The following is a 26,218-nucleotide window of genomic DNA, read 5'->3' as shown; positions in this document are numbered from 1 at the left end:
TTTAGATTTCTAGACCCTTACGTCTGTCTCATGTCTCGTGGAATTATTTAAAGCTGCTCAGCCACCAGCTTTCTATGAGGCTGCTCTGCCATCTTACTGGATTAATTCACCTCTTGGACCTTGTCAGTGTCAGACGATGGTAAAAATACCCTCAATATCTTCATGTGCTTTGATAAGGGTAATGTAGAAAAGAGGAAAAATGCTGTGGTAAAGTGACATAAGACACACGTGTGTTGTCTTCTTAGCGTCTCGTGATAATAAATCCTTCATTACTTACAAAAGACTGATGATGTAAGCTGCTGTGGGTTATTTGAGGCCGGTTTTATTTTACTAATCTGCATGGTTAATAGTTCTTATGTTAAAATTCTATAAAAATAAACGTACGTGGATGGACATGATTTAACTATTACCCTAAAATGTCTTAAAGCTTCAGTGTGTAGAATTTAGTGACATCTAGTGGTGAAGGTGCATGTTGCAGCTGAATAGCCCTCACCTCACTCTCCCCTTCCAAACATGACAGAGAACCTGTGGTAGCCTTCAGTTGTCATAAAATCACAAAAGGTTTTTATTTCGTCCAGTTTGGACTACTGTCAAAAACATGGCAGCCTCCGTAGAGAGGACCCGCTCCTGATGTCAAAATAAAGTATTTAAATATAAAGGGACTATTCTAGAGTAAAGAAAACAACAATTCGTACAATTATGCTGAAACCCACTAGTGAAAACATCACTAGGATTATTTTATATTCAATATCTGCAAATAGATCCCTTTCACCTAAATCCTACACACTGAACCTTTAATCAGTAAATATAGAGGCAGTTCTGGGAGTAATAGGTTACATGTGAGTGGTTCCACCTTAAATTCATCCTATCAGTGGGATATGTTGTGCTTCCAACAGACTCTGCAGAGAGTTTGGCTCCTCTACTGAACATGGAAAGGTCTGCATCCTTCTCAGATGTCCCTTTTTCTGAGGTTGGCCACGATCATCCTGTGGCCAAACATATCATGTATTAACATACAGCTTCTCCCTGTATCCACTCGGCTGACAGAGTTAGACTTCAAGCAACAATAACTCAAACATCACAACATATAAAATAAGTGTGTTTTTATGTCTGTGTTTGTCTGTTTGTTTGTTAGTTAGCAGATTGCCACAAAACCTGGGGGAGGGTGTGGTATGAGTGAGGGAAGAGCCCATTCAATTCTGTGTTGCTCCAGATCAGAAGTCACATCTGGGAATTATCTTGAACATTGTGAGACGTTTTTCAACATTTTGACAACGTTTTGATTTATATATAAATTAAAGAATAATTTGTGGAACTTGATGAAAAAAGTCAGGCATGTTTAGGGGACTGAGATCTGTAGGTGTGTGTAATTTGGTCCATGTACAAACAAAAATACGCATTAAGTGAATTAAAATGGTGGTTTCATAAGAGGACTGTTTGGCCTCGGTGGATGTATGCACTCTAATGAATGTCCATCTAGTTTTCTGTATGTGCCTGTACCGAGCTACATCAGAAAACAGGACGGAGCAAACCTGATCCAGAGGTGGATGAGGGCAGCAGCGACGCACATAATGCTCTATATACCCAGCATTTAATTGTGCCTAATGGTATGAGGGTCAGCTGGACTCAGCTCCTGTGCAGAAATAATGACCTGAGTGCAGCGAGGATCACTTCTGCACAGTGGTCACCATGTACCTCCCTTCTGTGTCCCTCTACCTCCTGGATCAATAAACAGAGGCCACATAAATTAAGTGGAAGTCTAATCTTATTTTGAAATTGCACCAGATAGCATGTAGTTGGAATTCATCAGCGGTGTGCAATGAGTTCAAGTAGTAGTATGTGGTAGTCGAGAAGCAGAATGCAGCTGTGCCCACTGCAGGTTCTGAATGCATTTAGATAAATCATAGGCATGCTCATGTTTCTAAAGAAGGTGTTTAATGTGATTAAAACATGATTATAACCAAGTAATTATAGCAAATTGCTGTTACGAGGGACTAACACACAACATCTCCACCTTCAACACATCCATCGCAGGGCAGAGCTCTTTTTCTCTGCACAGCCGGCTGCTGTCTCACAGCATTATTAGAGGGGGGAAGGTGCAGAGCAGAGGATTTATATGGATATTCAGGGGTCAGAGTTTGGAGGCAGAGTGTCAGCATAGTGAATGGTGTGTTTAGAGGCCATAGCATCACACTGAAACACAGCGCCTTCAAGAGGACAAAACTACTCACTACAGTTCCCGTGTGCAGCAACCAACCCTGCATGATGATGGTGATTATCAGATTATCAAATTTATCAAAATGGTTGGTTCTCCAGATACTGTGCAGGAGTTATTCATCTCAGCACTCAAACAGCTGGATTGAGCTGATTGTATTTGTCTTATATGAGAGCACTAGTGTAAATGTAAACAGTCGCCACCTGGTATAGATTTACTCCACTGAGCGGAAGTGGAAAATCTGTTGTGAATAAATGAGGAGTGTGAATAGATGTTTCCTGCAGTGTCACACTGGTATTTTGTCCTAAAGGGTCAGATGACTGTCGGATCACCCGCAGGTTTTAATCCAGACTTCTTTATTCATTCCCATATCTCATCATCACACCTCCCACAGCTCACGGCTGCAGATCTGTGGATGTGTGCATGACATGTCTAGATAAGGAGGGGATCAAAGTGTTTGTCCGTTTATTAATTCAACGTCGTGCAGGTAGCTGTGAGATCCAGATGTCTTTTCTTTATCATTTGTCCTTATGGTAGTTTTTTTCCATTTGCTGTACACTGAAAAAGAAAAAAATGTATTACCAACTGAAAAAAGTACTTCACTTGGTAACACACATATTAACTGATTAGCATAGCTTAGTGTTTTATTAGAATACATTTTTCAGTGAACCTAAATAAGTGCAGAATGATGTCTTATCTAATTCAATGTTCTCAAAACAGGTTAAAGGAAACTTAAATATAATAATAATAACAATAATAATAAAAATAATAATAATATACTTTCAATGGACTACTCTGCAGGGACCCATTTTTGCGAACCTCCTACTCAATCCAATTAGCATTCAGTTTTAAGCTGCTATTTGGCCACAGAAGCCATTACAGAAATATAATCAGGACCTCAGTTCTCTGCTGAACATAATGAATGTAGTCAACATATCATCAATGGGTAAAGGATTAAGCAGCATCCTTGGATTGCTTCCAAAAAATTAAACCTCAATTACTTTTATTGTGTTGATAAACACATGCAGAGCTTCAACTACAAATTAAAACATGCACATTAAGAAAACACACACACACACACACACTATTTACATCATGTGATTTTAATGAAGTGACAATGATTAGATGTTGGTGAGGTGGTCCATGATTTAGTCTTCTGATTTTCTATATCTACTACAAGTGTCCAATCTTCAAATCGGTCTTCATGGCAGCAGATCTGCAGTCACATGAATGCATGAACTAAATGCTAGCATACAGTCGAGCATAACGTTATCCATGTTCATCGTCTTGGCTTGTTAGCGTGATAGTATTTGCTGATTAGCACATCTTAATGATGAGCTATTTCAGTCTGAACCAAAGTGCTTCACCGACAGACCCTCCCCACGGAGCTAAAATCTATTTATTTATCTGTTTATTTTCTGACCACTTTACTTTAATTATTTATAACTGTCAGAGTCAGAAACCATGGGTGAAGACAGATTTTGTAGAAGATCAGGATCTTTTTTGTTTGTGTTTTGACCCAAAATAGGTTTAGCGTTGAATTATTCATTCTGAGGTTGAAAACAACAAAAATCCCCCCTTGGTGCTCAGTTCTTCTTTTCCATCTATTTAGCTTCTTTTTCTGTGGAACAGCTTCAGACGCTACATGCTGATGATGACACCACAGTTTTTTATCCACCGAGCAGCTCTTTTTCCAATTAGCACCTGCCAGCAGGATCATCAGCACCCGGCAGCGAGTCCATCTACATGAAAATAAAATTAAACCTGTTAAATCTGTGCACATGACGAGGACAACACGTCTCCACCCCTGTGGAAAAAAATAATATGTTACACATTTCTTGCTCAGTGTGGAATATAATGCTGCTTTTAGCTGTTTGCACCATGTCTGTGGAGTTAATGCTACATCAGTGAGGAAGAAGCAGTGAGAGGCTGCTCCCCCTGAGCCACCAGATGTTGCTGTGGTGCAGAAACCGCCTGTACAAACTCACAGGGGGATTAAAACACTGCCAACACTGAATTTCCCACTTTCCTGCAAACGCAGCGTTTTGTGAGATGCAAAGATTAAACACAAGAAAGAATGACTAACGTTAGAGATGGCATGAAACGCCTCGAGTTCTGGACGTGTGATAAAGCAAGCTGGCACCACAGACTGAAAAGAAATGTTGAGTGCCCACCCCCCACCCCCCTCGCTCACAGCTCACCCACATGTGGAATTTTTCATCTGTGTGTATCTTCACCATTTACAGGTTTGCTGGATAATGTTTCCCATATTCTCACATACACACACAGCCGTCCATCATCTGGTGGAGCAGGAACTTTCCTCCAAGTCACACCCCCTCTAACTCCTCACACACCATGTCAACCGGTTCACTGTGCATTCAGTAGACAGGGTCATTACCAGTGCAGAGGCTTTACTTAAATAATAATGGATACACCAGAGAACATAACAAATCAATTACAAGTAAAAGTCTTGGATTCAAAATCTGACCTAAATATCACCGGCAGACATATTCATTATGTAATATTCATTAAGCAGAATGACTGCCTTTATGACCATGTGCATTAATGTGTGAGCAGCAATTTACTGTTGCAGCTGTGCAATATGAAGCTATTCATTTTTACAAGTATATATACTACAGGGTACTTTAAATCATATAAAAGCGTCATGTAACTGTAAACCTATCAGATGAAAATTGGTTGATTAAAAGGGTGTAGTCTAAAATAATGGAAGCTTTAAAATAGCTCAATTCAAAAAATCCTACAAAGAGATACAATACAAATTGTTACATGTGTTTGATCACTTAAAATATTAAAATATTATTATTATTATTATTATTATTATGTAGAAACAGGATTTTTGAGCAGGAAAGGGGAAACGCCCTCCAGCCCAAAATATACTCTCAGGTTGTGATCATTAACTCAGACGTAACCCTGGTGACACATTCTATAAGTGGGTGTTGCAGTAACACAAATCATGGCTGACGCAAGCCTATCCCAGTGTGCCTCACCACCGACATTGTCATGACTGACGGGCTCGGCCGATGACTTAATACATTACCCAAGTCCTCATGGTGTTATCACGCCTGATGTCAATGTTTCGTCTCAAAGCTTTCCTCCCCTGACTTGCTCCTGTCGACACACGGTTGACACGGTTGGAATGCCTAGAAAGGAGTGTCTCTGCTGGTTGTCATGGAAACCGTCTGGATGTACAGCTGTGTCTTCCCTAATGACACCGTGCACAAGGACGTGAGCCACTTCCATCTCTCATGCATTCCCGTTGTGTGGCATTGGCGAAAAATAACATGTGATGTGTCACATCCTGTTCTCCTCCTTCCTCTTTATTGTGTCTTGCCATGAAGCCCGGCAGAGAGGAGGGGTTGACATTCCACAGCTGCCCGAGTACAGTTTCAGACAGATTCTTTTCAGAGGCCTCCAACATCATCCATTTGAATTAAGGCAATAAATAATCTCCTGCATGTACTGCTCTTTAATTACTCGAACTCCCACACACTTCACCGTTCTGGAGGATTTTTATCATCCCTCCCTCCTCTCCTCCTAATCCCCTCTTGTACTGTGGCGGTTTAGAGGGAGAAATCTGGAGAATTCCTTTCAGTGACCACACCAAACTCTTTCAGTCACATGCTCTCTTTTTCCTTCCCGTCCTTCTCCTAAATAAGGAATTACAATTTGAGTGGGGAAAAAGAGAAAGAGCAAATGGGCGGGTCATAGAGTGAAATTAGAGGACCTGAGGGCGTATCTCTCCTCTCTCTCACTCTCTCTCTCTCTCTTTCTCTCTTGCTCCCTCTTTCTGTTGAATGTGGTGAAGTCATATATTTCAGACAAGGGTGTTTTCTGCATTCACGCCAGCACTCCTGTACAGTGCACGTTAGAAAGAAGAGGAACGGAGGAGCACTGCCACACAAGCTCAGACTCACCTGTACTCACCTGAAAGCTACTACACAAAGTAAGTAATACTCCTCATGGCCTCACTCATGAACCACCGGCAGTTACATAGATTTCTCTGTTGCTTTGTGGTGCTTGTGGTTCACGCTGAGCAGGAAACAGGAAACAAAGAGGTATAATGCATCACCCATTTTTGGTCATACAGAGAGTGAGGCTGAATGCTCAGTTAAAGTTTACTTATTCCTATACAGTTTGTATGCCCTCTGAATGACCCACTATATAGTCTGTAAAGTCTTGCGTTGTGAAACCCTCCTTATCTTACTCTCAGCTCTCTTCAGAGGAGCTCATGGGCAAAATGCGAGGCCTCGCAGTTTCAGGGAACGTGCGCCGGTTCAGCTCCTGACACATCTAACATCAGAGACTCCTCAACGTGGAGCCAGTGCAGTCTAATAACATGTCATTGACTACTTTTAATACATAGTCTGAACATCAGCTCCAGACAGCTCAGGATACAGCAGGAGAACATGTGTGTTTCACATGTGTCGTCACATTTATGGAGCAAAGTAAAACTTAATGAGCAGGCGAGTGCTTTGGACTGTGAGATAACTGAGAAACTGTGACTTCATGTGCTGTTCTTCTTATCTTCAGGCTTAACTAGACAGTATTGAATTTACAGTGTGGCTCAGCAGCAGCAGCAGTTGTGATTGTGCAGGACAAAGGGAAACATGATCTTTGATCTCTGTTCGATAACTGCTTACAAATCCTCTGTATCATGAAGGTTTCAGAAGAAACCTGTTGAACCAAAGGAGCCACAAATTGGATTTCATTAATTCAGATACTGAATAATTGTAAAAAAAAAAAAAAAAAAAAAGAAGCTCCTCATGACGCAGCTTGATGCAGCCATGTTGCAACAGCAAGAAAGTTGTGAAACATCTCATGACGGACGACTGCAAGATGCTATGATACAGAGGAAATCGGTTCCAGTGATGAGGATGATAAATAAAACAGTAACAGCTGGAGTTGCATCTGGGTGAGACACATTAACCCTCTAATGGCACATGGGAGCTGATTAGAGCGCGAACACAGAGAGAAGTAGTTTCTCTATGAAGCAGCCAAGTATTAAAAAGTGCCAGCATCAAGGGAAACAGAGCATTAATGGAAAAGCTCACGTGCACTCCGACTCCTGGACTACTGAAGGTTGAAAATGGTATTTCAGTGGGAAAGCAGTTGTACAATATTTCTTTTCTTTATTTACCATTATCTGACGGATTATCATAAATTGAATGAAAGTATTAACTAACTGTAACAGTAATTTGTCCTGCAGCTGAGGTGATCAATACAAACTTAACAATGACATTATGAATAGTTAACTAGGACAGGGGCAGAGCTAGGATTTTTCTAAATCAGGGGCCACAATTTACACAGGGGGGCCGATTATATGTCTAATATCCATGAATTACTCCTGATTCATTAAGATGCACATTTAAGTCATTGCTTGTTTACTGTTAACTCTATATCTTTGAGCAAAGTCACACATCATTGAATATATTCTGAAGATTCTTCCTCTGTCAAGCACATTGTGTACTTTCCAAAAACTTTTTAAAATTTAGACTTTAACAAAATGTACATATTTATTGTTAGTATTGTTTATGACTAGTTTGTTTAAAAATTATAAAAAGACTACTGACAGGAGAGGGGGACTTAAGGGGCCAATCAGATTTCAGTTGGGGCCAGTGCCCCCCTGGCCCTGCCCCTGGATCCACCCCTGAACTATGAGACATGGACGTGTAGGTTTATGCCCTATATGTTACATTTGGTTATCAGCAGGTTACAGTGGTTATACAACCACTTTACATCGGTCACCCAGGTGATTTAAAGTGAGGTGGGATGGTTATTGTACAACTACTGCAGGACAGAAGTGAGACAAGGTTAAATATATTGTTTGAAAATGAAAACGTGTATGTATGAGCTACACGTAAACCAAATTCATGATAATTACTTTCCATGTTGAAATCAAGTCAGTAACCTTAGCAGCACACTCATCCATTATCAACATCCTGGTTTTTATTGTTGAGGCTTGTAGCTGTGGCTCTAAGATTACGAGGCGTCAGAGTAACTGCTCGGCCGCTGCCAACTGATTTGTAAGGCGTAGAGTTTACTCACTCAAACACTTGAACATGCACTCTGTTTGAACAGCTTGCCCTGCTCCATGTGTGTTTAGTCTTAACTATGAACTCCACATTAAAATCAGTCCTGCCATTGGAAGAGGGACAGCGGCATGAGCTCATCTTGTGACATTCAATCAGTGGCTTGCTGTCACAAACTGGCTCTGGTACAACTTAATGGACAGGAAGAGGCCTCTCCTGCACAACCTCAGACAATGAACAGAGTGTGATCTATGGCAGCCAGGCCTCCAGTGCGGAGCTGTTGGACACAGCGACGATTTGTCAAACTATCAACACAGATTGTGTAACACTGACAAGCCTCTGTTTCGCAACGGATGTGTGCCATTCTGGCCTTAGGGCACAAATGTACTTTATGGTTTATATTCAATTTTGGTTTGCCGGGATTTTTAACAGATGCATGTAATCCTACGTGATTTGTTCAGCTTTTTTTTTACGTAGCCCAGGAAAAAAAGAACTCATCTATGCACACATACTTGGGCAGGAAATGAAGAAAAGTAAGAAGGGGGGGGGACTTTTCCATCTGCTATAAGCATCTTCATATGTTATCTACTTTGCAAGACATTCAGAGATGGCACTGGTGGGTGAGCCGATAGCTGAATAGATTGGGTGCATACACAACATTGATTCATATGCCTTGAGCAGCAGGTCACAAGGTTGACCCCCAGCTGGCCGGACCATTTACTGCACGTCATTCTCCCTTTGTCACGCCCTATTTCCTCTCACTCCTTTACTATCTATCTATATAAAGGCAAAAAGATGTCACTGAAATGTGTAACTGCCTGTGTAACTCATTCCAATCCGTCAAAGCAGCAACTGCATCGTGGTGGTTAACACGTTCCGTCTCATGCTCATGCTTTTTGTTTTTGCTGTTTCCATTGTGAAAGCAGCAGTTTGTTTAGACTCCTGTTTGGACATACACTACCTTTGTCAGGGAGGGAGGAAGGAAGTGACAGCTGAGCAAGCAAACAGGATGCAGGAAGCAGGGCCGCTCTGCTGAAGCTAACAGGAAGCTCTTAGTGCATTAATAAGTCAGATAGGCCGACCATAATGACGTACAGAGAGCAGCGGTGTCGTAATTACTCAAGACACTTAGCATTTAAAACTTCCATGTGCAGAGAATATAGAATAATGACAATGGCATGGTCTGAGCAATGGAAGTAGAAACCTTCACTCTGGTACTGACTGTGAGAAAATGTGCACGTCACATCATTGCAATTAAAAAAGAACATGATTAAACGTGCCCTCCTGTATTATAGAGAGGTTGACACACACACATGCACCTCTGCCGAGCTTGAGTTAGTGGTTTGACATTTTAGGAAATATATTTTTTCACTTCCTGGTGAGAGATGAGATAACTCAATCTCGGCCAACTGAATAATCGTGATCGCTTGAACAATAAAAAAAGCCCCTGGATGAAGCGAGGGCCCCAAAAATTTGCAACATTCATTCTGAAGGATTGAAACTATGTAGGAACTCGTAAAAAAAGCAGATTGAAGCACATCTATGCAGCGTATGCACGCATCAGGAAGAGAGCGACTTAAATCCTACTTGAAAGTCAGCCAGGTCTGTGGGTGTGAGCTGGGCAGGGATTTGAATTGGACTGTTTTTATATCTATTAAATATCCACATTGAAAAGGACTTTAAAGAGTGAAGTTTGCTGAGCTATTTGCTAACCTAGAGACAACGTTCCCTTCCAACAGGATCAGCATGGCAAACCACGGTCCTTCTTACGGTATGAGCCGTGAGGTTCAGAGTAAGATTGATAAAAAATACGACCAGGAGCTGGAGGAGAGGCTGGTGGAGTGGATCGTCTCCCAGTGTGGCTCTGGCGTCGAGCAGCCCGAGCCAGGCAGGATTGGCTTCCAGAAGTGGCTCAAGGATGGACGTGTGAGTGTTGGAATTGAATAAACGTAAATATCTAGAATCGTAATTTTGCATTCGTGTACAATATTAACAAAAGAGTCTCCTCCTTGTGTTTGCGCCTCTAGGTGCTGTGTGAGCTCATCAACAGCCTGTGCGGAGCCACCAAGCCCATCAGGTCCATCAAGGCCTCCACTATGCCGTTTAAGCAGATGGAGCAGATCTCCCTGTTCCTCAAAGCTGCGGAAACCTATGGAGTCGTTAAGACCGACATGTTCCAGACCGTAGACCTCTTTGAAAGTAAGACGACCAGCAGAACTCATCTGTGTTATTACAACAGAGTCTTTGGCAGATTTACAGCTGTATAAATAAGGAAATGAAGCCACACTGAGTGGTTGAAGTGTCACTGTCTCCTCGTGCATTCATTTGAGATTGCTGCATGTCTTCAGGCTCAGACCTGGCTGCTGTCCAGAGGACCCTGATGTCTCTGGGTAGTTTGGCAGTCACAAAGCATGATGGGAATTACAAAGGAGATCCCAATTGGTTCCATAAGTAAGTTTGAGCTTTTCCCCCATCCAATGCAACTAGCCTGTTAAAACAAAAGGAGCTTTCTTTTTCAGTGCTGAGGAATGACTTTGGGGTTGTGTGTTTGTATGCGTGCAGGAAGTCCCTAGGGAACAGGAGAGACTTCTCAGAGGAGCAGCTGAGTGAAGGCAAAAATGTCATCGGCCTGCAAATGGGCACAAATAAAGGAGCATCTCAAGCTGGCATGACAGGCTACGGACTACCCAGGCAGATTATCAACAACCCCTGAACCCGAGCACCGCTGTAACCCTCCCCCCGATACACTCCTCCCTCTGTCCTCCCAAAGGCCAGTCAGCGGGGATGAAGCGACTTGGACTCTTACCTTGGCCATTAGGAGAAATGTGACCTGACTGCTTTCAAGACGAAACTGGACCAAAAAACGGGGACCAACGACAACATGTGCACATACACGACACACACTCCACGTTGAGGATACACACACTTGTAGAGAGCGTCAACAGTACTGAGTGATTAGACAATCCGACAGAGCGTTTAACGTGTCTTTTTACGACTACGCTTTTAATTGTACATAATACTTTTAAAAACATCATTCCAGTTGTTTTGCATCCTTTAAGTCACTACCTTAGAATCAAAGAGGCTTTTCATTTCCACAAACCGTGAGATTTTTTGATTTCCTACCTTACCATACATCCACTGCTTTCAGTTCATCTCAGTACAACAAGTTTTCTGTATTTTATCGGCTACATTGCTGCAACATGATAAAGCAGCAATGCTTTCTGTTGGTGCATTCAGGGACTACCTCATATCTTAGATTTCCAAGCTTTTCATGTTTGAAACAACAAAATCCATGTTTCCAACGCTTGAAAATCAATTACTGGACGTCAGGATGTCCTTGAATGCACCACCAAGGGGAGTTTTGCAAATGTTATCTACGCATATGAGCAGGGCCAGACAGCTATAATGCTATACTTAAATAAAATGAATGATAAAGAGTAAACTGAGCACATGGTTCAGAGAGATTGAAATACCTTTCCAAAGCAAATTTCACACCTCTGCTGAATCATTGTGAACTGGAATGAACTGAAACAGATAAGAAGTACAATACATTTAAGTAGAAAATCTGGAGTTAATAGGTTACAAGAAGAGATAATTCCACTTTTTTGTAAATTTTGAAAGTAAATTCCCGGTTAAGTGACAAAATTTAAATACAGTTGTGTGTGTTTCACCTGCCTTGTGCATTTAGTTCTCAGTTCATTTCTAATAAACGTTGGACCTTTTTTTTTTTATTTTAACATCAATTGGACGATATTGAAATAAAGTTTGATTTGACTGTAAAGACGCCTCTTGTGTGCTGATTAGATCACAGAACAGTGAGCTGCATTGACACTTCCTGTGTGGTTCTTGATAACCTGGTATTGAGCAAACAGTAAAAAAAGAGGAACTGATACATGGCAACCCACGATAAACATGTCAGTGTTTTTACAGGTAACTATAGCTTCGTGCTGAGCTGTGTTTGTTTTAAACCTGAGCTGTGCTCCACACAGAGATAACAGTCGGTAAAAAAAAAGGTGCAAAGTGCCAAAAGGTGGGAGGAGAAAGAAATGATGGGAGGGAGTATCGATGGGTGGGGATAAAGCCTGGATTTTTCCTGGCCATGTTTTCTCTGGTTGGATGGAAGGAGAGAAACGAAGGGGGATTCGAATCTCCATCCCCTGCCAAGATTTTGTTTATACTGTGTTTTCACTTGAGCTGTACAGCATGACCGTCTCAGAAAAAAAGGCCAGAGATGGAGATGATAGTAAAAGAAAAAGGCTTGGTTTGATGAAGAAAAAAAGATTATTTAAAAAAAGAAAAAGAAAAGACACTTGATGGAGTGAGACACGGGAGATTAAGGTGGCTGGGGTCAAAACGCAGAGCAGGTCAAGACAGAACAGGACTGAAGAGGTCAGAGAGCGTTTCCAAAACAGGAGTGACCGCTGCAGAGGGAGGATAAACACAAAGACTTCCTTTTCCTCTTCCTTTGTATTCACAGGAAAGTGTGTGTAAAAATGGATTGACACAGAGGGTTAAAACGGTAAATCCATGAGCAACGACTACCGATTTAAAAGACAGTGAAGACAATACAGTAAATATGCACTTTTTATCCTGTATTTTTTAGTTTTTTAATCTATTCTTTTAATAGTTAAATCATCAGAAAACTATTTTTTTATAATGGCACAATTATATTAAATAGTTCATAAAGCCTCTGCTGAAGTGAGCTCATCTGCTTTTTATAGCCCCTTAATATTAAAACTCCCTGCATGAGGACGCAGCACATTATTCTCTGCAGGGAAGTGGCTGTCGTCTCGGTCGTATAGTTTACATCATTATAATTGTCAAAAGGTCTTTATTATTTCAACAGTTATATTTATTTCAGCAGACCGGTTCGGCTTTGGCACATGTGAGATCCGAGAGCCTCACACTACTCAACATATAAACTGGAGTTTATTTCACAAGTCCATTAACAGAATGTGTCAGGACTTGCTGGGACTGTGACTCATTCTCGTTCAACTCTCTATACCAAACATCCAGGGCCGTGCAAGGACATTTAGGGGGGGTGCGGCAAGAGCTCAAGTGAAAGAAAGAAGTTATGGTAATCCATCTTTTAATTACACATTCATTGAATTAATAACCCATACACACACAAGGATTATTACACTCAATAACAGTTGACTACAAAATGATTAATTCACACAGAGAAGATGGTTTTGCTTGGTTTTATATATAGTGTGTATATGTGGTGGCCTACAGTATGTGCTGCTCTGATGCTTTTCATTTCACAACAGTGACAAACAGTGACAAACAGAGGCTTCTAAACACTATCGTCATGACAACAGGGGGGGGGGCAGGTCAGGGAAACATAGCCTTGCTGTTGCTCTGCAGGGTGCTATGTGCATGTGCATAAATTGTGGTATGAAAAGGAAACTCATAGGATCCTCATTTGAGGATCATGATATGAAAGTGATTCATCTCTCTGTTTGATTCAGTAGCCCTGATCAGTCTTTTTAGTGAACTTTATTACATTACACTTTAAATGGAGTAAAATCCTTCATGATTGTTTTGCATTGTTTCAGGGTGTGGCCTTTAACATTTTATCACTTAATCAAACTTTATCGAAGACAATATAACCTACTCCCTGATTTAACAATCTTATCAGCTAATGTTTGCAGTGAAGTGAACTTAGTGGATTAATGAATCAGTGAATGGTTGACTGAGAGCTGAGAGTGATATCACCATGTGCATGCCGGTTTCAGCAGGTACTTACTGAATCTGTGCTGACAAACCCAAGAGAAAAAAACTCCCTTCTTTGAATATCCACCTATCTTTGATCAAGGTATTTAAAAATGCTGCAGAACAGAGGCTCAGTGAAAAAAAGGTGTTTCTATTTTTACTTTTACTCGGAGTAATGAGGTAACTATGTAAATGTGAGGTCAAATTTAACACCATCGCTTTGAAGCTGAGTTTTCATAACTCATAAATTCATTTCACTTCTGGCCCATCACACGACCGAGGAACGTAGCTTAAATTAATGAGATTTTAAAAAATCCACTCGTCCCATCTGAAACATTCCCAAACAAACTAAAACAAACATCCTTATCTGACGTTGTTATGTCTCAGTCTTTTTAATATTTCTGCATATAATTTGTTGCAGAACAGCGGTGCCTGGCCTTTCTGACACAGGAGACTTTTTTTTTTTTCATTCCATCGGGGTTTAAATGAAAGTGTGGAAACACCAACACATCAGTGGCCTCACTGTAGTGGAATGTACTTTGCTGCCATACAGGGGCATAACAGGGGCAACGATAGCCTGAGGTTACAGAGGTGGTATTTTGACTGGAGGGCGGCCAGCTCCTGAGACTGTCTGGGAAAATGTGAATGGGGGATCTGATATTACACCTTCTCCTCCTGTAATGGCCCGGTGTAAATTGGGGCATTCTATCTATGATATGTTTACATGAGTAATGTTGTTACATGAGTGTGTGTAATCACCTGAAATTAAGAATCAATGTGTTTTCATGACCTCAGAATAAGCTCTTTACATTACAAGTGGGTCCTCCTCCACGTCCGCCATGTTTGTCCAGTAGCCCAGAACAGACAAACCAAACACTGCTTCGAGGAACAGCCTTTTGTGTTTTTATGTTCCCTCCATGTTCTGCAACATGTTTGGAAAAGGGTGCGAGGGCAGGGGTATTCAGTTGCAATCTGCAACCTCACCACTAGGTATCCCTGAACCCTTCACAGTGAAACTTTGACAGCTACCTCTGTACTGATGAGCAAGGTAAAAGCTAATGTATGGTGCCTTTACGTACAAAAAGACATATCCATCGCACATACTTCCATGCGTCTTTTACGTTTGCATGGTTGTTAAGCAATACATCCACTAGGGGGCAGTGCAGACTTGAGAGTTTCTGACAACACGAACATGTCGAAGGTGAAGAAGGTTGTGATAATGACCTCTTGGGAAAGAGGGAAAAGCAGCTATTTGTCCCATTTCCTGGGCCTGTAGTGTCTTACCAACTTAAAATGTCTGTCCTCACAAATTTCTTACTGATGCACAATGATTGTCTTGCGTGAACTATTGGCTACACTGCCCCCCCCCCCCCCCCCCCCCCCCCCCCCCCCCCCCCCCCCCCCCCCTACAATTTCCGATGGTACTGCTCCATTTTGTCCGTAGGTTTTCAGGAGACGCAAACAAATATGGATGAAATGAACAAAATGAGAGTGCGGAGAGAAGGTTCTGTTCAATTCTGTATATTTATCTAACGTTGAGCATAAATAAGCCTAACAAGGCCCAAAGGCCATTTCCAAATTTCTTAAACTTAGTCTTGAAGAAGACTGCAAGGCTGTCACCTACTCCAGACTCAACATTCAGTGTGATTATCAGAACAGAACTAATGCTATGGTTGGTAGAGTCACTGAGGTGATGTAAAGACTCTGAGTGACGCATTGGAAAAAAGCTGTCACACCCTAGAGGCATGACTTCAAGCACCCTGAGTGGGTTTTTGGGCATGGCCATAATGAACATAACCAGCACGGTTAGTGGGTGGGAAGCCTGGGAGGGATTATGTCCTTTCATGACTTCGACTGGCTGACCTCTCTGCAGAGTCTCATGTAGTTTCATTCATTCAGACATCAGGCGTGAAGACTGATGAACGACACCACACTAACGTACTGAATTAAGAAAACAATCTGGCCAAAAGGTCCATTTGTTGTGGGAGGGTTTTCCCCACTCAAAAAAACTTTAAATTAAACTATTTTAAATAGTTTAGAAAAATGTCTGTTTTTCATTCTATTACAACTGGTCAAAGTCCATCTGCTGATGAAGATCATGTGAAATTAAAAGCCCCAAAACAGCTGCCAATGGAATCTTTTTCTGAAGATACATTTTAGTCCCTTGTCCACAGTTGTTTTTCACATGTGGGCACAAATCAAGTTATAACCAAGGGGAAATGTAAGGCTCGTGTATACGGTACAAAGACACATTGTTCTTCTCTAAGAGATGGAGCTGCTTTAGTTTCCCACAAAGATAAAACAGATTATTTCAGTGGTTTTTTTCCCCGATTTACACATGTTCCCAAAAGCAGATCGATTGCACCCTTTTAAACATTCTTCTAGGTTTGAATGTCACATTCCTCAAGTTAAATCTATACTTTGGGGAAACCCTAAGTTCTTATGATATATTTTTTTATGCCTTACAATAAATTCCTTATCATAAGAAAGAAGAGAATCAGAATGTAACATGCTTTGTAGACGTGTTAAGGTTTGTACACAGGAAGATATACATCTCCTTTTTCCACAATGCTCCTGAAGAAATCTCACAACAAAAAGATAATACTGTAGGTCGGTAGCTATCTAAACAGTAATTGGTTGTGTGCACTGAACAGTCCAAAGGGCAGCTTGTCCTATTGAGTTGTTTGTAACCCAAACTGAACTTAAACAAACAAAAATGCAGCTTCTTATTTTATGAGAAAGGCACGACGGCATTAATTAACAGTAGAGCAAATGTAAGGCTGCTTTGGTTAGTATGCAGCGCGGTGATGCCGGTGTAAGGACTTCAAGTAAACACCACAGACTGCAGTCAAGCCCTGATTGCCCTGGGTGAAAGAGAAGTGAGCTGGACAGCGTGACCCCGACCTGAGACCTGCTGAATTAGCTTTAGAACCAAGACAATTATCGAGAAGTGCAGTGCAGAAATCAATGGGTGCAAATGAAAATTCGATGACCTGGTCGTGGAGTAGAAAAAAAACCATCGGGATACTTCTTGACTGAGTGATGCAGACTTGCTGTTTCACATGATTTAATGGAGGTAAAACACATTTTGCACATTAAGCCCCCAAATGGTTTAATAGAGGTGTAATTTGCTGCGTAGATCCTCTGAGTATAAGACTGCGGTGAGCATGAAGATTGAATATGTGTGTGTGAGTGCGTGGATGAGTCATGAGCATGAATAAGGTTGTTTGTGAACCACAGAAGCAGATCTCATGGTGCCCGTTTGTGTCGTAAGCTACTGTATGTGCCAGCGATGAACAGCAAGAGGGTGAAATAAGTATCAGGTGTGAAGGGAGAGAAGCAAGTGTTTCCCTTAAAAACAGTTTGAGGCGAAATATTGAAATCGGAAAATGCTAAACGCAGAGCGAGGAAGACAAACCAGAGTGACGAGTTGAAATCCAGGAACAAGCTGTTAAATATTCATGAATTCTCAAAGTTCACTTTTAGAAAAAGGCTGCTTTTGTTGAACCATCTTTCAGCTGCTCTGTTGAAACCTGCCAACAACTTAGAAACTATAATTCATCACCTTAAATAGATCGAGCCCATACAGTACCTATGCCAAGGCCCAACACTTCCCTTAAATTCAACCAAGCTGCTCCTATTTTCACACACTCATGGATATCAGTCCCCCAAAAAAGGTTAGATTTTTTTCATGAAGATCAGTGAATATTAAACAGATATATCTAACCCTATCTCTGGGTTCCTCAGTCAAAGCCAGGTGGCCGTTCTTGGTTGGACATCGACCCCGAAGTCAGTCATGAGAAATCATGTGTTCGATAATGTTGTTCCTGTTGCTTTATCATAACATATGTTACTGAAAACACCAAAGAATGTGCTTCAAATTAGTTGTGGTTTAAATTCATCATCTGTTGCAAATCAAATAGCTCAAAATATTGATGCATATAGACAGGGTTGAGGTCCCTCCCCTGGTTACGGAGGTTCCTGCACCTACTGTAAAATCAATCCTGCAGTATCTTGGTGACAACAGATACAGATTCATGATGTAGATTTTGCCCTGCTGCCAGTCACTATGAACTATAGAAAATGGTTGTAGGGGTTTTCTGAACTTCTGCTTTTATCATGGCCACATGTCCACATTTCCTTTCCTGTGAAACCTAATCTGATTGTGAACTTAAAACTTGCGACAGATTTAGCTTCAACTTTTGACCAAAACAAAAAACAACGGCAACAAGAATCACAGCACAAGCACATGGCTCTGGCACAGGAGGACATCTGATCTGAGAGCCATCACACTATAATAACAGTTGCATCACATGGCGATTAAAGAGGCTGAACCCCATGAGGGTCATTTGACCAATTTGGAACAAAATTACCCATATTCAAGAAAAATGATTTGATTTTTGGAATTTATTTCGAGGACACAATCATCTTTGTCCATGGCCCAATCAGAGAACCACACCATCAGTATAGGACTGGTGTTCTGAGGAGCTTGCGTCATTAAACTGAAGTGGTAAATGAGCTGGAATTTGTAGTTCACGGTCAGAGTTCCTGCTGTGATCAGATACAGCATTGAAGCTGTTGCCTGAAGTAGACGATAAATGGGTCTAAAACCCTGATTTGCAACCACACAGCACCATTTATCAGACATGGCAGCATATCACAAACTCTGATGTAACGGGTACATATAGAAACCCATTGATAACTGAGGACTTATCTTTCAGGAAAAATTCACAAACATGGGGAAAAACTTGTAAATGTAACTGCTTAGATTCTCTTTTGACTTCTGTGTTGGAAACATGAACTCGTAATGTGAACCCACAGATAATTACTCAACGTCATTTAGTCTTGTGTTGATAGAACATCTCTCTCAACAGACTGTCTGAAGTGCAGGCCTCCATAAATAGAGCAACATTAACAGTGAGCAAATGGTTTATTCAGCAAGTATTTTACAACTCGCCAGTGATCGCACTTCAGCACGCCTAACTAAATGTTTAATGAGGACGTTTAAACAGGAGATTTCCTCAGAGCGCTGCTGGTGAGTTATTACAAAAAAAATGGAACTTGATGTTAATGAATTAATTACGCATTGACAAACTCTGAAAAAAACAGAAGCAGCAGCGAGTCTTGTTGGTGGCCATCGTTCCCATTCTCTGGTGAAATGGTTCCCTCTGCTGGTGAGCAAAAGTAAAACATGACGACAACCAAACAATTCTTAAATCACTAAATTAATTAATTAATTAAAAAACTCACACTTGATTAGATTCTGTTTTGTTTTTTTATTGGAATGCTTTAACACAATAATGTGACAGCGAGTCAAAACAGTGCAAAGTGTGTGTATTGCACCAAAAAACATAGACTCCCACAATCTGAACCCTCTTCACACATCACTCTCTCAAGCCTCACGTCCTATGTACAACCGGGGCGGTGGGGTCGCTTCTAAGCACTCGCACATCCAACGTACACAATCCAGGAGCACACATACTGTCCCCATCAACACATAAGGCACACACATACACCATTTATATTATACACAGCACGTGAATGTGCGGAGCTTAAGACAACAGTAGCATTTGACGCTGGCAACAGAACCGAAGCCATGGAGGAACAGCTATGGTATTAAGCTCACAGATGAATACCTTTATTTACATGACCTGTGATTTCTCTTTTTAGCGTGACAATATTCACTATAGCTGTGTTCAGAGCCTACTTTTTCTCCTTAAAATAATTCAATAGCTACACAATGTGGAGATGTGAGGTGGCAGTGTGGCGGGGCTGGAGTCACTACGAGTACAACCGGTGGCAGAAATAAGGAGGTGGTGAGAAACAGAATGCAGAGGAGCTTCTATGATAAAAATACTGTATATTCATGTAAAGAGGAGGGAGAGAGAGAGAGAGAGCGGGTGGGAGGGTTGGACTATGAACATTTGGACATATTAGGGGGAGATACAGATGAATGTCACACATCAAACCGTATTCATAAGGGATAGCTTGTGTTATGAATAGTAATGTAAGATGACGTGACAACCACTTGTTTGTTTCAGAATTTCTTTCTCTTTTGTTAAAATTAAAATCAAGTTCGCTGTTATACTGGAGCACGAGAATATCACGGCCTAAAGTTATGACATTTTTTCAACTCAAAAATGAAAATAGTAAAATGTAAATCTACAAATAGAAGCTCTGCATGTAAGCGACAGGATTAGTGTTGTTCGGAAGACCCATGTAGATACATGGCACAACATCACTAATGGATATGTATGAATACACGATTTTGGCCGACATTCGCTCAATAAATGTACATAAATAATCAAAGCACATTGGATTTAACATACTGAAGCGTCGGCCCACTTTCAACACCGAAGCTGAGGCTCACCTTAAAACATGCATGCAGCGAACACCGACGTCAGGTTTGACGTGAACATTTAGTTCTGCTGTGGTTTTAAGTCACATGAGATGAAGTAGTGATCTGTTTGTGTGTGTGTGTGTGTGTGTGTGTGTGTGTGTGTGTGTGTGTGTGTGTGTGTGTGTGTGTGTGTGTGGTCTCTCCAAATATAATCTATTTTACATTGATTAACAATTTGTAGAGACAATAAAATAGTTACACATCAATTCAAAAGTGACCATTTTAAAGACTTGGTAAATTTGTTTACACTGTTTTATATACTGTTTTGGTTCCCAACCATTCACTTGTGGACCCTTAAAAGTGATTTTAACATCTCCAATTTCATTGGATTTTTAGAAGCCTGACGAGGTGAAAAAGCGGTTATGCTTTTTCATGATTTAAAAAAGGTCAAAAATGGACAAATATCTGAAAAAATAAACAATTCTCTTGACACCTCTAAGGACACCCTGACCACCAGGTTGGGAACCTCTGCTCTGTAGTAAACAGGCCAGACTCATAACATTATACAATGTTGGGTTATGTTCTTCCTACTGTTTGTTGTGTGCTGGATTTCTCGTGTTATAATATCAAGACCGCACAGTTACAGTTTTGCGGACACCAAACAAAACATAAGGGAAGAAATTGCATTGTGTTCCTCTGTTTAGTATCATGTCTCTGTGGAAAAAGTGACAGAGAGAAACGCTCATTTTTACCACAGGCCAAGATAAAGCTGTGTGAGCCACTGAAGTCTCATATGATCTCATATGTTTGTCTGTCTATGGTTCGGAGTAGCCTGACCTTGGTGAATCATTTTGCATTAGAGCTTACTACTGTAATCACAGTGTCTACGTCTGTAGTGAGGTCTCTCTCCCTCCTTATCACCTCCCCATAACAACCCTCCGCTCATGGATGTCATCCCACACCCCTCCTTCCTCCTCCAGATACCAGGGCCACACCCCCCCCCCCTTCTCCCACAGCAGTGGGTGGAGATATGCCTCTGGATAAATGTTGCTGCTCGACGACGACCCTCAAGCCAGCGATGCCCGCCTCTCCTCTGGTGTCTCATCCAGCATCTGATGCAGAAGGTCAGTGAGGGGCTTGGCCACTTTGCGGTAACCTGACGGCGTCAGGTGAAGGAAGTCAAACATGTCCTGTGGGACGATGGTTCCATCAGAGTGAACAAAATCCCTGCCCACGTCCAGAAACTGAGCCCGGCCCAGACGTGGCAGCCAAGACCGCAAGAACTCGTTAACGGCAGCATTCTTTACCCTCAGTGGGTTGGGCCGCTCCCCCCGGGGCAACAGACTCTGAGGACAGCAAAAATATGTTTGACTAATTTACGAGGGTCAATATGTTGACAGTGCATACATTTTTTTCTATGATGCAATGTTCAGTGTATGTAATACTTCATTATTTCGTTAGCTGCTAAAAGTGAAAAAGTTACTCAAAAGTCACTCAGTGTGACAACTGCAGAGAGAAATCCCATCAACATGTTAATTTAAAACCAACAAGGTACAACAAAAGACAAGATATAAAAGTGAACTTACCAGCACAACTATCTTTGCCTTTGGGAGGCAGGATGTGAGCAGTTGCGCAATAGCAAGAATTCCTCCTGCAACTTGCTCTGCTGTGTGTTGGTAATTGTTGGTTCCTACCCACAACACCACCACCTGGACAAGACCACAGACAGACGTGTTGCTTATTCTCACTGCACACACTCCTCTCGGGAGCCAAGATCCTGCTCAATGTTTTGAGAGAATGAGTTTTCTTGAAGTACGAGTCTAGATTGCCACCACAGCTAGGGTGATACAACCAACTGCTGCTACTACAGTTTTTACAAAAAGCACACTTAGGAATATGGCTGCTAGGATTGTCTTACCTTGGGACGGATGTTCTCCAGCTCTCCGTTCTGTAGCCTCCACAGCACGTTGCAGGTGGTGTCTCCTCCAATGCCGAAGTTGAGCGCATGAAGAGGAGAGAACACCTCTCTCCACATCTGTGGATAGGAAACCATGAGTCTTGATTTCATAGGAGCAATTCTGCATTTCTTACTTTGGTGACTAACACCAAATATCTCACTGATGCTGACAACAAAAGATGCTGATCAAGAACAAGATGCATTACAAAGCTATATGTATAAATATGAGACTCAAAGTGCAGCAAAATAAACCTGTACATTTATGTCATATCAGGAGTAGTGTGTGAAAATACTCAGATTAAAAGGAAAAAATGCTACTTTCACGTCAGTCGTCAAATGTCCAGGTGTAGAATATCATATCTCACCTCAAACTGCTGCATTAGCTGAACCATAGAATCTCCCACAAAAAGCACTTCTGGTTCGCCATCTTTACACTCCAGCACAAATCTTGTGTGCTGTAAAAAAATAAATAAAAATACAAGTTCATCACTAGACCTTAGGATGTAGTGCACAATTGTGATGGGTGGAATAGATACATAAAAACATAAATAAGTAACATTTGCAGAAATCTATCCAATCCAAGTCTTTCCAAGTTTTCTACCAAATCCTAGCAGGAGGTTAATACTTGCAAGCTTTCCAAGTCAAGACAAAATCCTGTTGGCTCATCACAGTCAAGACATGTCTGGTGCCCCATCTAAAAAAGAGCTCGGAGCGAGGCAGACTGTCTCAGTTCTATCAGCTTTGGAGGATTAACCTTACATAGACCTACTAAACAAGCTAGAAAAGGTGGCTGTCTGAAAGAAACACAAGCCTCGGGGAACTAATATGATGTCTACCACTCACATCATTTTCACCCCACATTTATTTTGTCATTGATATTATAGAGAACATCATCTAAACAGTATTGATGCAGGTCTACTGTAGCTTGCATCTCAAAGTCTCCTCAAAACAAGCCAATGCACAGGATCACTCCACAATTATGAAGATAAATGCAAGATTCAATGTGTAGTTTACAGGGGCAAATTAATTGGAGAAGTAATCTGAGGAAAACGGTTAATGGTGGAAATGTGGAAAACCTTTGGATGAATGAGTAGAATGGTAAGTTAGGGCTGGGTAATAAAAACAATATTGATAATTATCACAATATAATATTCATCAATAGCAGTATAATAAAAATCCTATAGCAATGTAATGCATGTGGATCCTGCAAACACAGTGAGGACGTATAACACATAATAGAGCAATTTGTCAGGGGATTGTCAGTCACTGAAATAAAGAGACACAATCAGTCTTTAAACTTAGCAGAAATAATAATGTTCCATGTATCGTGACAATTATCAATATGTTAACTTAATTTAATTTGCTCGGGCCTCTCGTGAGTCAAACATCACACTGGGCTGTTATCCTGGACATTTAAAGATTTTAAAGATTGTAAAAAAAAATATGTCAACACAGCAACCAAGCTGATGCTATGAAGAAGCAGGGATAAGCCGAAGAATGAGACTAAATGATGTAGCATATCGCCTGAATGAATAAGAACAAATCTGATGCTTTACTTTATGACACATGAAGACAACGAGCGAAGGTTTCCTCCTCTAAAACACAAACCTGTGACATCCAGCGTCCGTCTCCTTGAGCATCTTCTACCGGCTGAGCCACTGCAGCTGGGTTCCGTTCATCGGCACTCATCCTGCAGGACAAACACACATGATTCACAGAGAGACACAACAACACACAACTACACGGCGGGTTTATGTTGTCTGGGCTGGTGCAGTGTGAGGAGCAGCAGCAGCAGCAGCAGCTAACAGGAGCTGCTGTCATGTAGCAGCTTAGCATCACAGGAGCAGACAGACGCTGCTAATACGGATGTCGGCGACTTTCGCTTTCACTGCGGGTGTTTACAGACCACAGGGCATTAACTCCGCTATCGCACTGTTAGCGTGTTAGCCAGCGAGCTAACCAGCCCGCTAATGACTGCTATGGCTGCATCTTCCCCACCTAACGTTAGACACAGCCGCCGACATTAACGCGGTCGCTTCCAGAACTGTGGTTTATCATCATCATTATTATTATTCATTTGCAAGACAAGCTACCTTGTGTGTTGCTGGCCGTCACGTGTCGGCTCCCAACCGGCTTCAGGGCAAACTCTTTACCCGCGAATTGTGTTCTCCGCGGCGGGGCAGGCGGCGGGGGATGCTCGGTAGCAGCCGTTAGCTGACTCCAGCTCGACGAGACAACAAAAGGTGTGTCAAGAAGGCACGGAGCAGAGAGCGTGAGAGGAGGAGAGCCCCCCAGCAGACAGCACTGACCGTAACACCGCAGCGAGCCGGAGTTACAGACACAAACTGTACAATACTGCAGTATAAGTAGCCCGAGCTAAAGTAGCTAGCTGTGTAGCGTAACCCCTGAACACTGCTAGCTTCTGTAATTTATGTTTTAATTCCCGAGAAGTACACAGGGCTGCTGCCGCAATGAATCATGGGTGGCTCGCTGGTTTTGAATGTGCAATTCAAATCTAAAAACAGCCTGACACGCGTGACCTTTGATTCATAAACAACATCGCTCTTGTTGCTCGTGGGAGAAATAACACTGTAAGAGATTATATATCATTAGCAGCACCGCTAGCATCGCTGTTGTGAGTCTTCCGTGAACAGACCTCTCACTTCCACTGGTGGCTCATCTCCCTGCGGCAGACCGCAAAGCATCATGGTCACGTCGGGTCTGCCTTCCAGTGCTGCAGGAAACACAGGAACTATCTAGAAATATGTGATGTGTGCTTTAAAATACAACCACAACAAAGGACACTTTTACTTTACATGAATATTCATTGATATTTATATTTATAGATCCCCCCCCTCCCTTTTGGGCTTTTGTATGTATTTTAATCTGTGTTGTTGCATTTTATCTGGAGTCTGAGTAAAAAATATAGTCACACACTACAAGTCAAATTTCTTTGATATATACATGGTTGACACTGCAACTGCGTATTTTTAATGTGAACTTGTAGTTTTACAAATCAAGAGTAACCACATCAACATGTTAATCCACATCCACAGAGAAAATGTTTTTTTTGGTAATATTTGTTAATAGTATTGTGGTGTGGTCATTTTTGTAGTTCGTGATAATAGGCTTTTTAAATTTATATAAAAATAACAAATTAAGTGGAATAAGTTCACAAAAACAGATTTATATTTATACATTATTTATAATTTAGCTGTGTTGCATTCTGTTAAAATTGACATGTCAGGTTCCTGTTTTGTCAGAAGTTATTTCACATGCATGAAATAACACTCTTATCTTCATTGTGAATCACTAACGCTGTTTTGTGTTGTGCCTCGTCGTAGGCCTACAAATCACAGAGTGGTCATACATTCTCTTTTACACATTTTCTTTTAGCAGCAACTTCCTCCAAGTTTGAGTCCAATTTGAAACTCTGAAATACAAATGTAAACAACCTTGGTAAAATATGATGTTACCTCTATTTCTTATCTTCATATTTGTACGTTATATAGGTAAGAATTGTATTCATTAAAGCTGGGGTGCAGATACCTAAACAAAAACCTTGCATTGCCTGACCAACATTTGTGCTGTGCAAATGCACAAGGGCATTTGTTAATCCACCAGAAATCTGTCTCAGTTGTTTTCCGACTGTGCATGAGCAGACGGGCCCTGAAAGTGCTGTACAATGAGAGGTTATGGAGGGACACTGTTATAGGATTAACACTGCTCTTCCCATCAGGAGCTGCAAAACATGTTTTCACCACCAATATTATGTTGCCCCAGTCTGTGGAGAAAAACTCTTATGAATCTGTCAATTCATTTTACATCCAATCAAGTGACATTTAGGCGGCAGCATGTTTAGGACCATGGATCAGATGGGATCTCAAAATAAATAAATCAAAGTAAAGTATAGATGAAGAGATTCTCATATTCATGGATGT

General features: G+C 41.4%; 2 protein-coding genes and 1 long non-coding RNA gene across 6 annotated transcripts; 1 reads left to right on the top strand and 2 right to left on the bottom strand.

The window, feature by feature from the left end:
• Window positions 1-3,714: 3,714 nt before the first annotated feature.
• Window positions 3,715-5,880, bottom strand: LOC117773853. 3 transcript variants are annotated; one of them, XR_004615983.1, is made up of 2 exons: window positions 4,417-5,880; window positions 3,715-3,957 (listed from the first exon to the last, which is right to left on the bottom strand). It is a non-coding gene; the product is annotated as an uncharacterized LOC117773853 (long non-coding RNA). The 3 variants fall into 3 exon arrangements; XR_004615984.1 differs by having other exon boundaries at window positions 4,421-5,880; XR_004615982.1 differs by having other exon boundaries at window positions 4,453-5,880.
• Window positions 5,881-6,022: 142 nt separating this feature from the next.
• On the top strand, window positions 6,023-11,090 carry LOC117773852 (transgelin-like). The gene is made up of 5 exons (XM_034605611.1): window positions 6,023-6,179; window positions 10,005-10,191; window positions 10,293-10,464; window positions 10,614-10,716; window positions 10,828-11,090. Exons 2-5 carry the CDS (start codon window positions 10,012-10,014, stop codon window positions 10,976-10,978), a joined length of 606 nt encoding a protein of 201 aa, XP_034461502.1. The 5' UTR covers window positions 6,023-6,179; window positions 10,005-10,011; the 3' UTR covers window positions 10,979-11,090.
• Window positions 11,091-20,917: 9,827 nt separating this feature from the next.
• pafah1b2 (platelet-activating factor acetylhydrolase 1b, catalytic subunit 2) lies at window positions 20,918-24,952 on the bottom strand. 2 transcript variants are annotated; one of them, XM_034605608.1, is made up of 7 exons: window positions 24,934-24,952; window positions 24,371-24,501; window positions 23,886-23,967; window positions 22,643-22,732; window positions 22,239-22,355; window positions 21,907-22,029; window positions 20,918-21,666 (listed from the first exon to the last, which is right to left on the bottom strand). In XM_034605608.1, the coding sequence occupies exons 3-7, from the start codon at window positions 23,964-23,966 to the stop codon at window positions 21,388-21,390; spliced, it is 690 nt and encodes a 229-aa protein (XP_034461499.1). In that variant the 5' UTR covers window position 23,967; window positions 24,371-24,501; window positions 24,934-24,952; the 3' UTR covers window positions 20,918-21,387. The 2 variants fall into 2 exon arrangements, with proteins under 2 accessions (XP_034461499.1, XP_034461498.1); XM_034605607.1 differs by lacking the exon at window positions 24,934-24,952 and having other exon boundaries at window positions 24,371-24,844.
• Between the last annotated feature and the right edge of the window lie 1,266 nt (window positions 24,953-26,218).

Source organism: Hippoglossus hippoglossus, chromosome 14, assembly GCF_009819705.1.
Source record: "Hippoglossus hippoglossus isolate fHipHip1 chromosome 14, fHipHip1.pri, whole genome shotgun sequence".
In the NCBI taxonomy this organism is placed as follows: domain Eukaryota; kingdom Metazoa; phylum Chordata; class Actinopteri; order Pleuronectiformes; family Pleuronectidae; genus Hippoglossus; species Hippoglossus hippoglossus.
The sequence above is the reverse complement of the archived record's forward strand: the minus strand, read 5'-3'. Positions and strand labels throughout refer to the sequence as shown.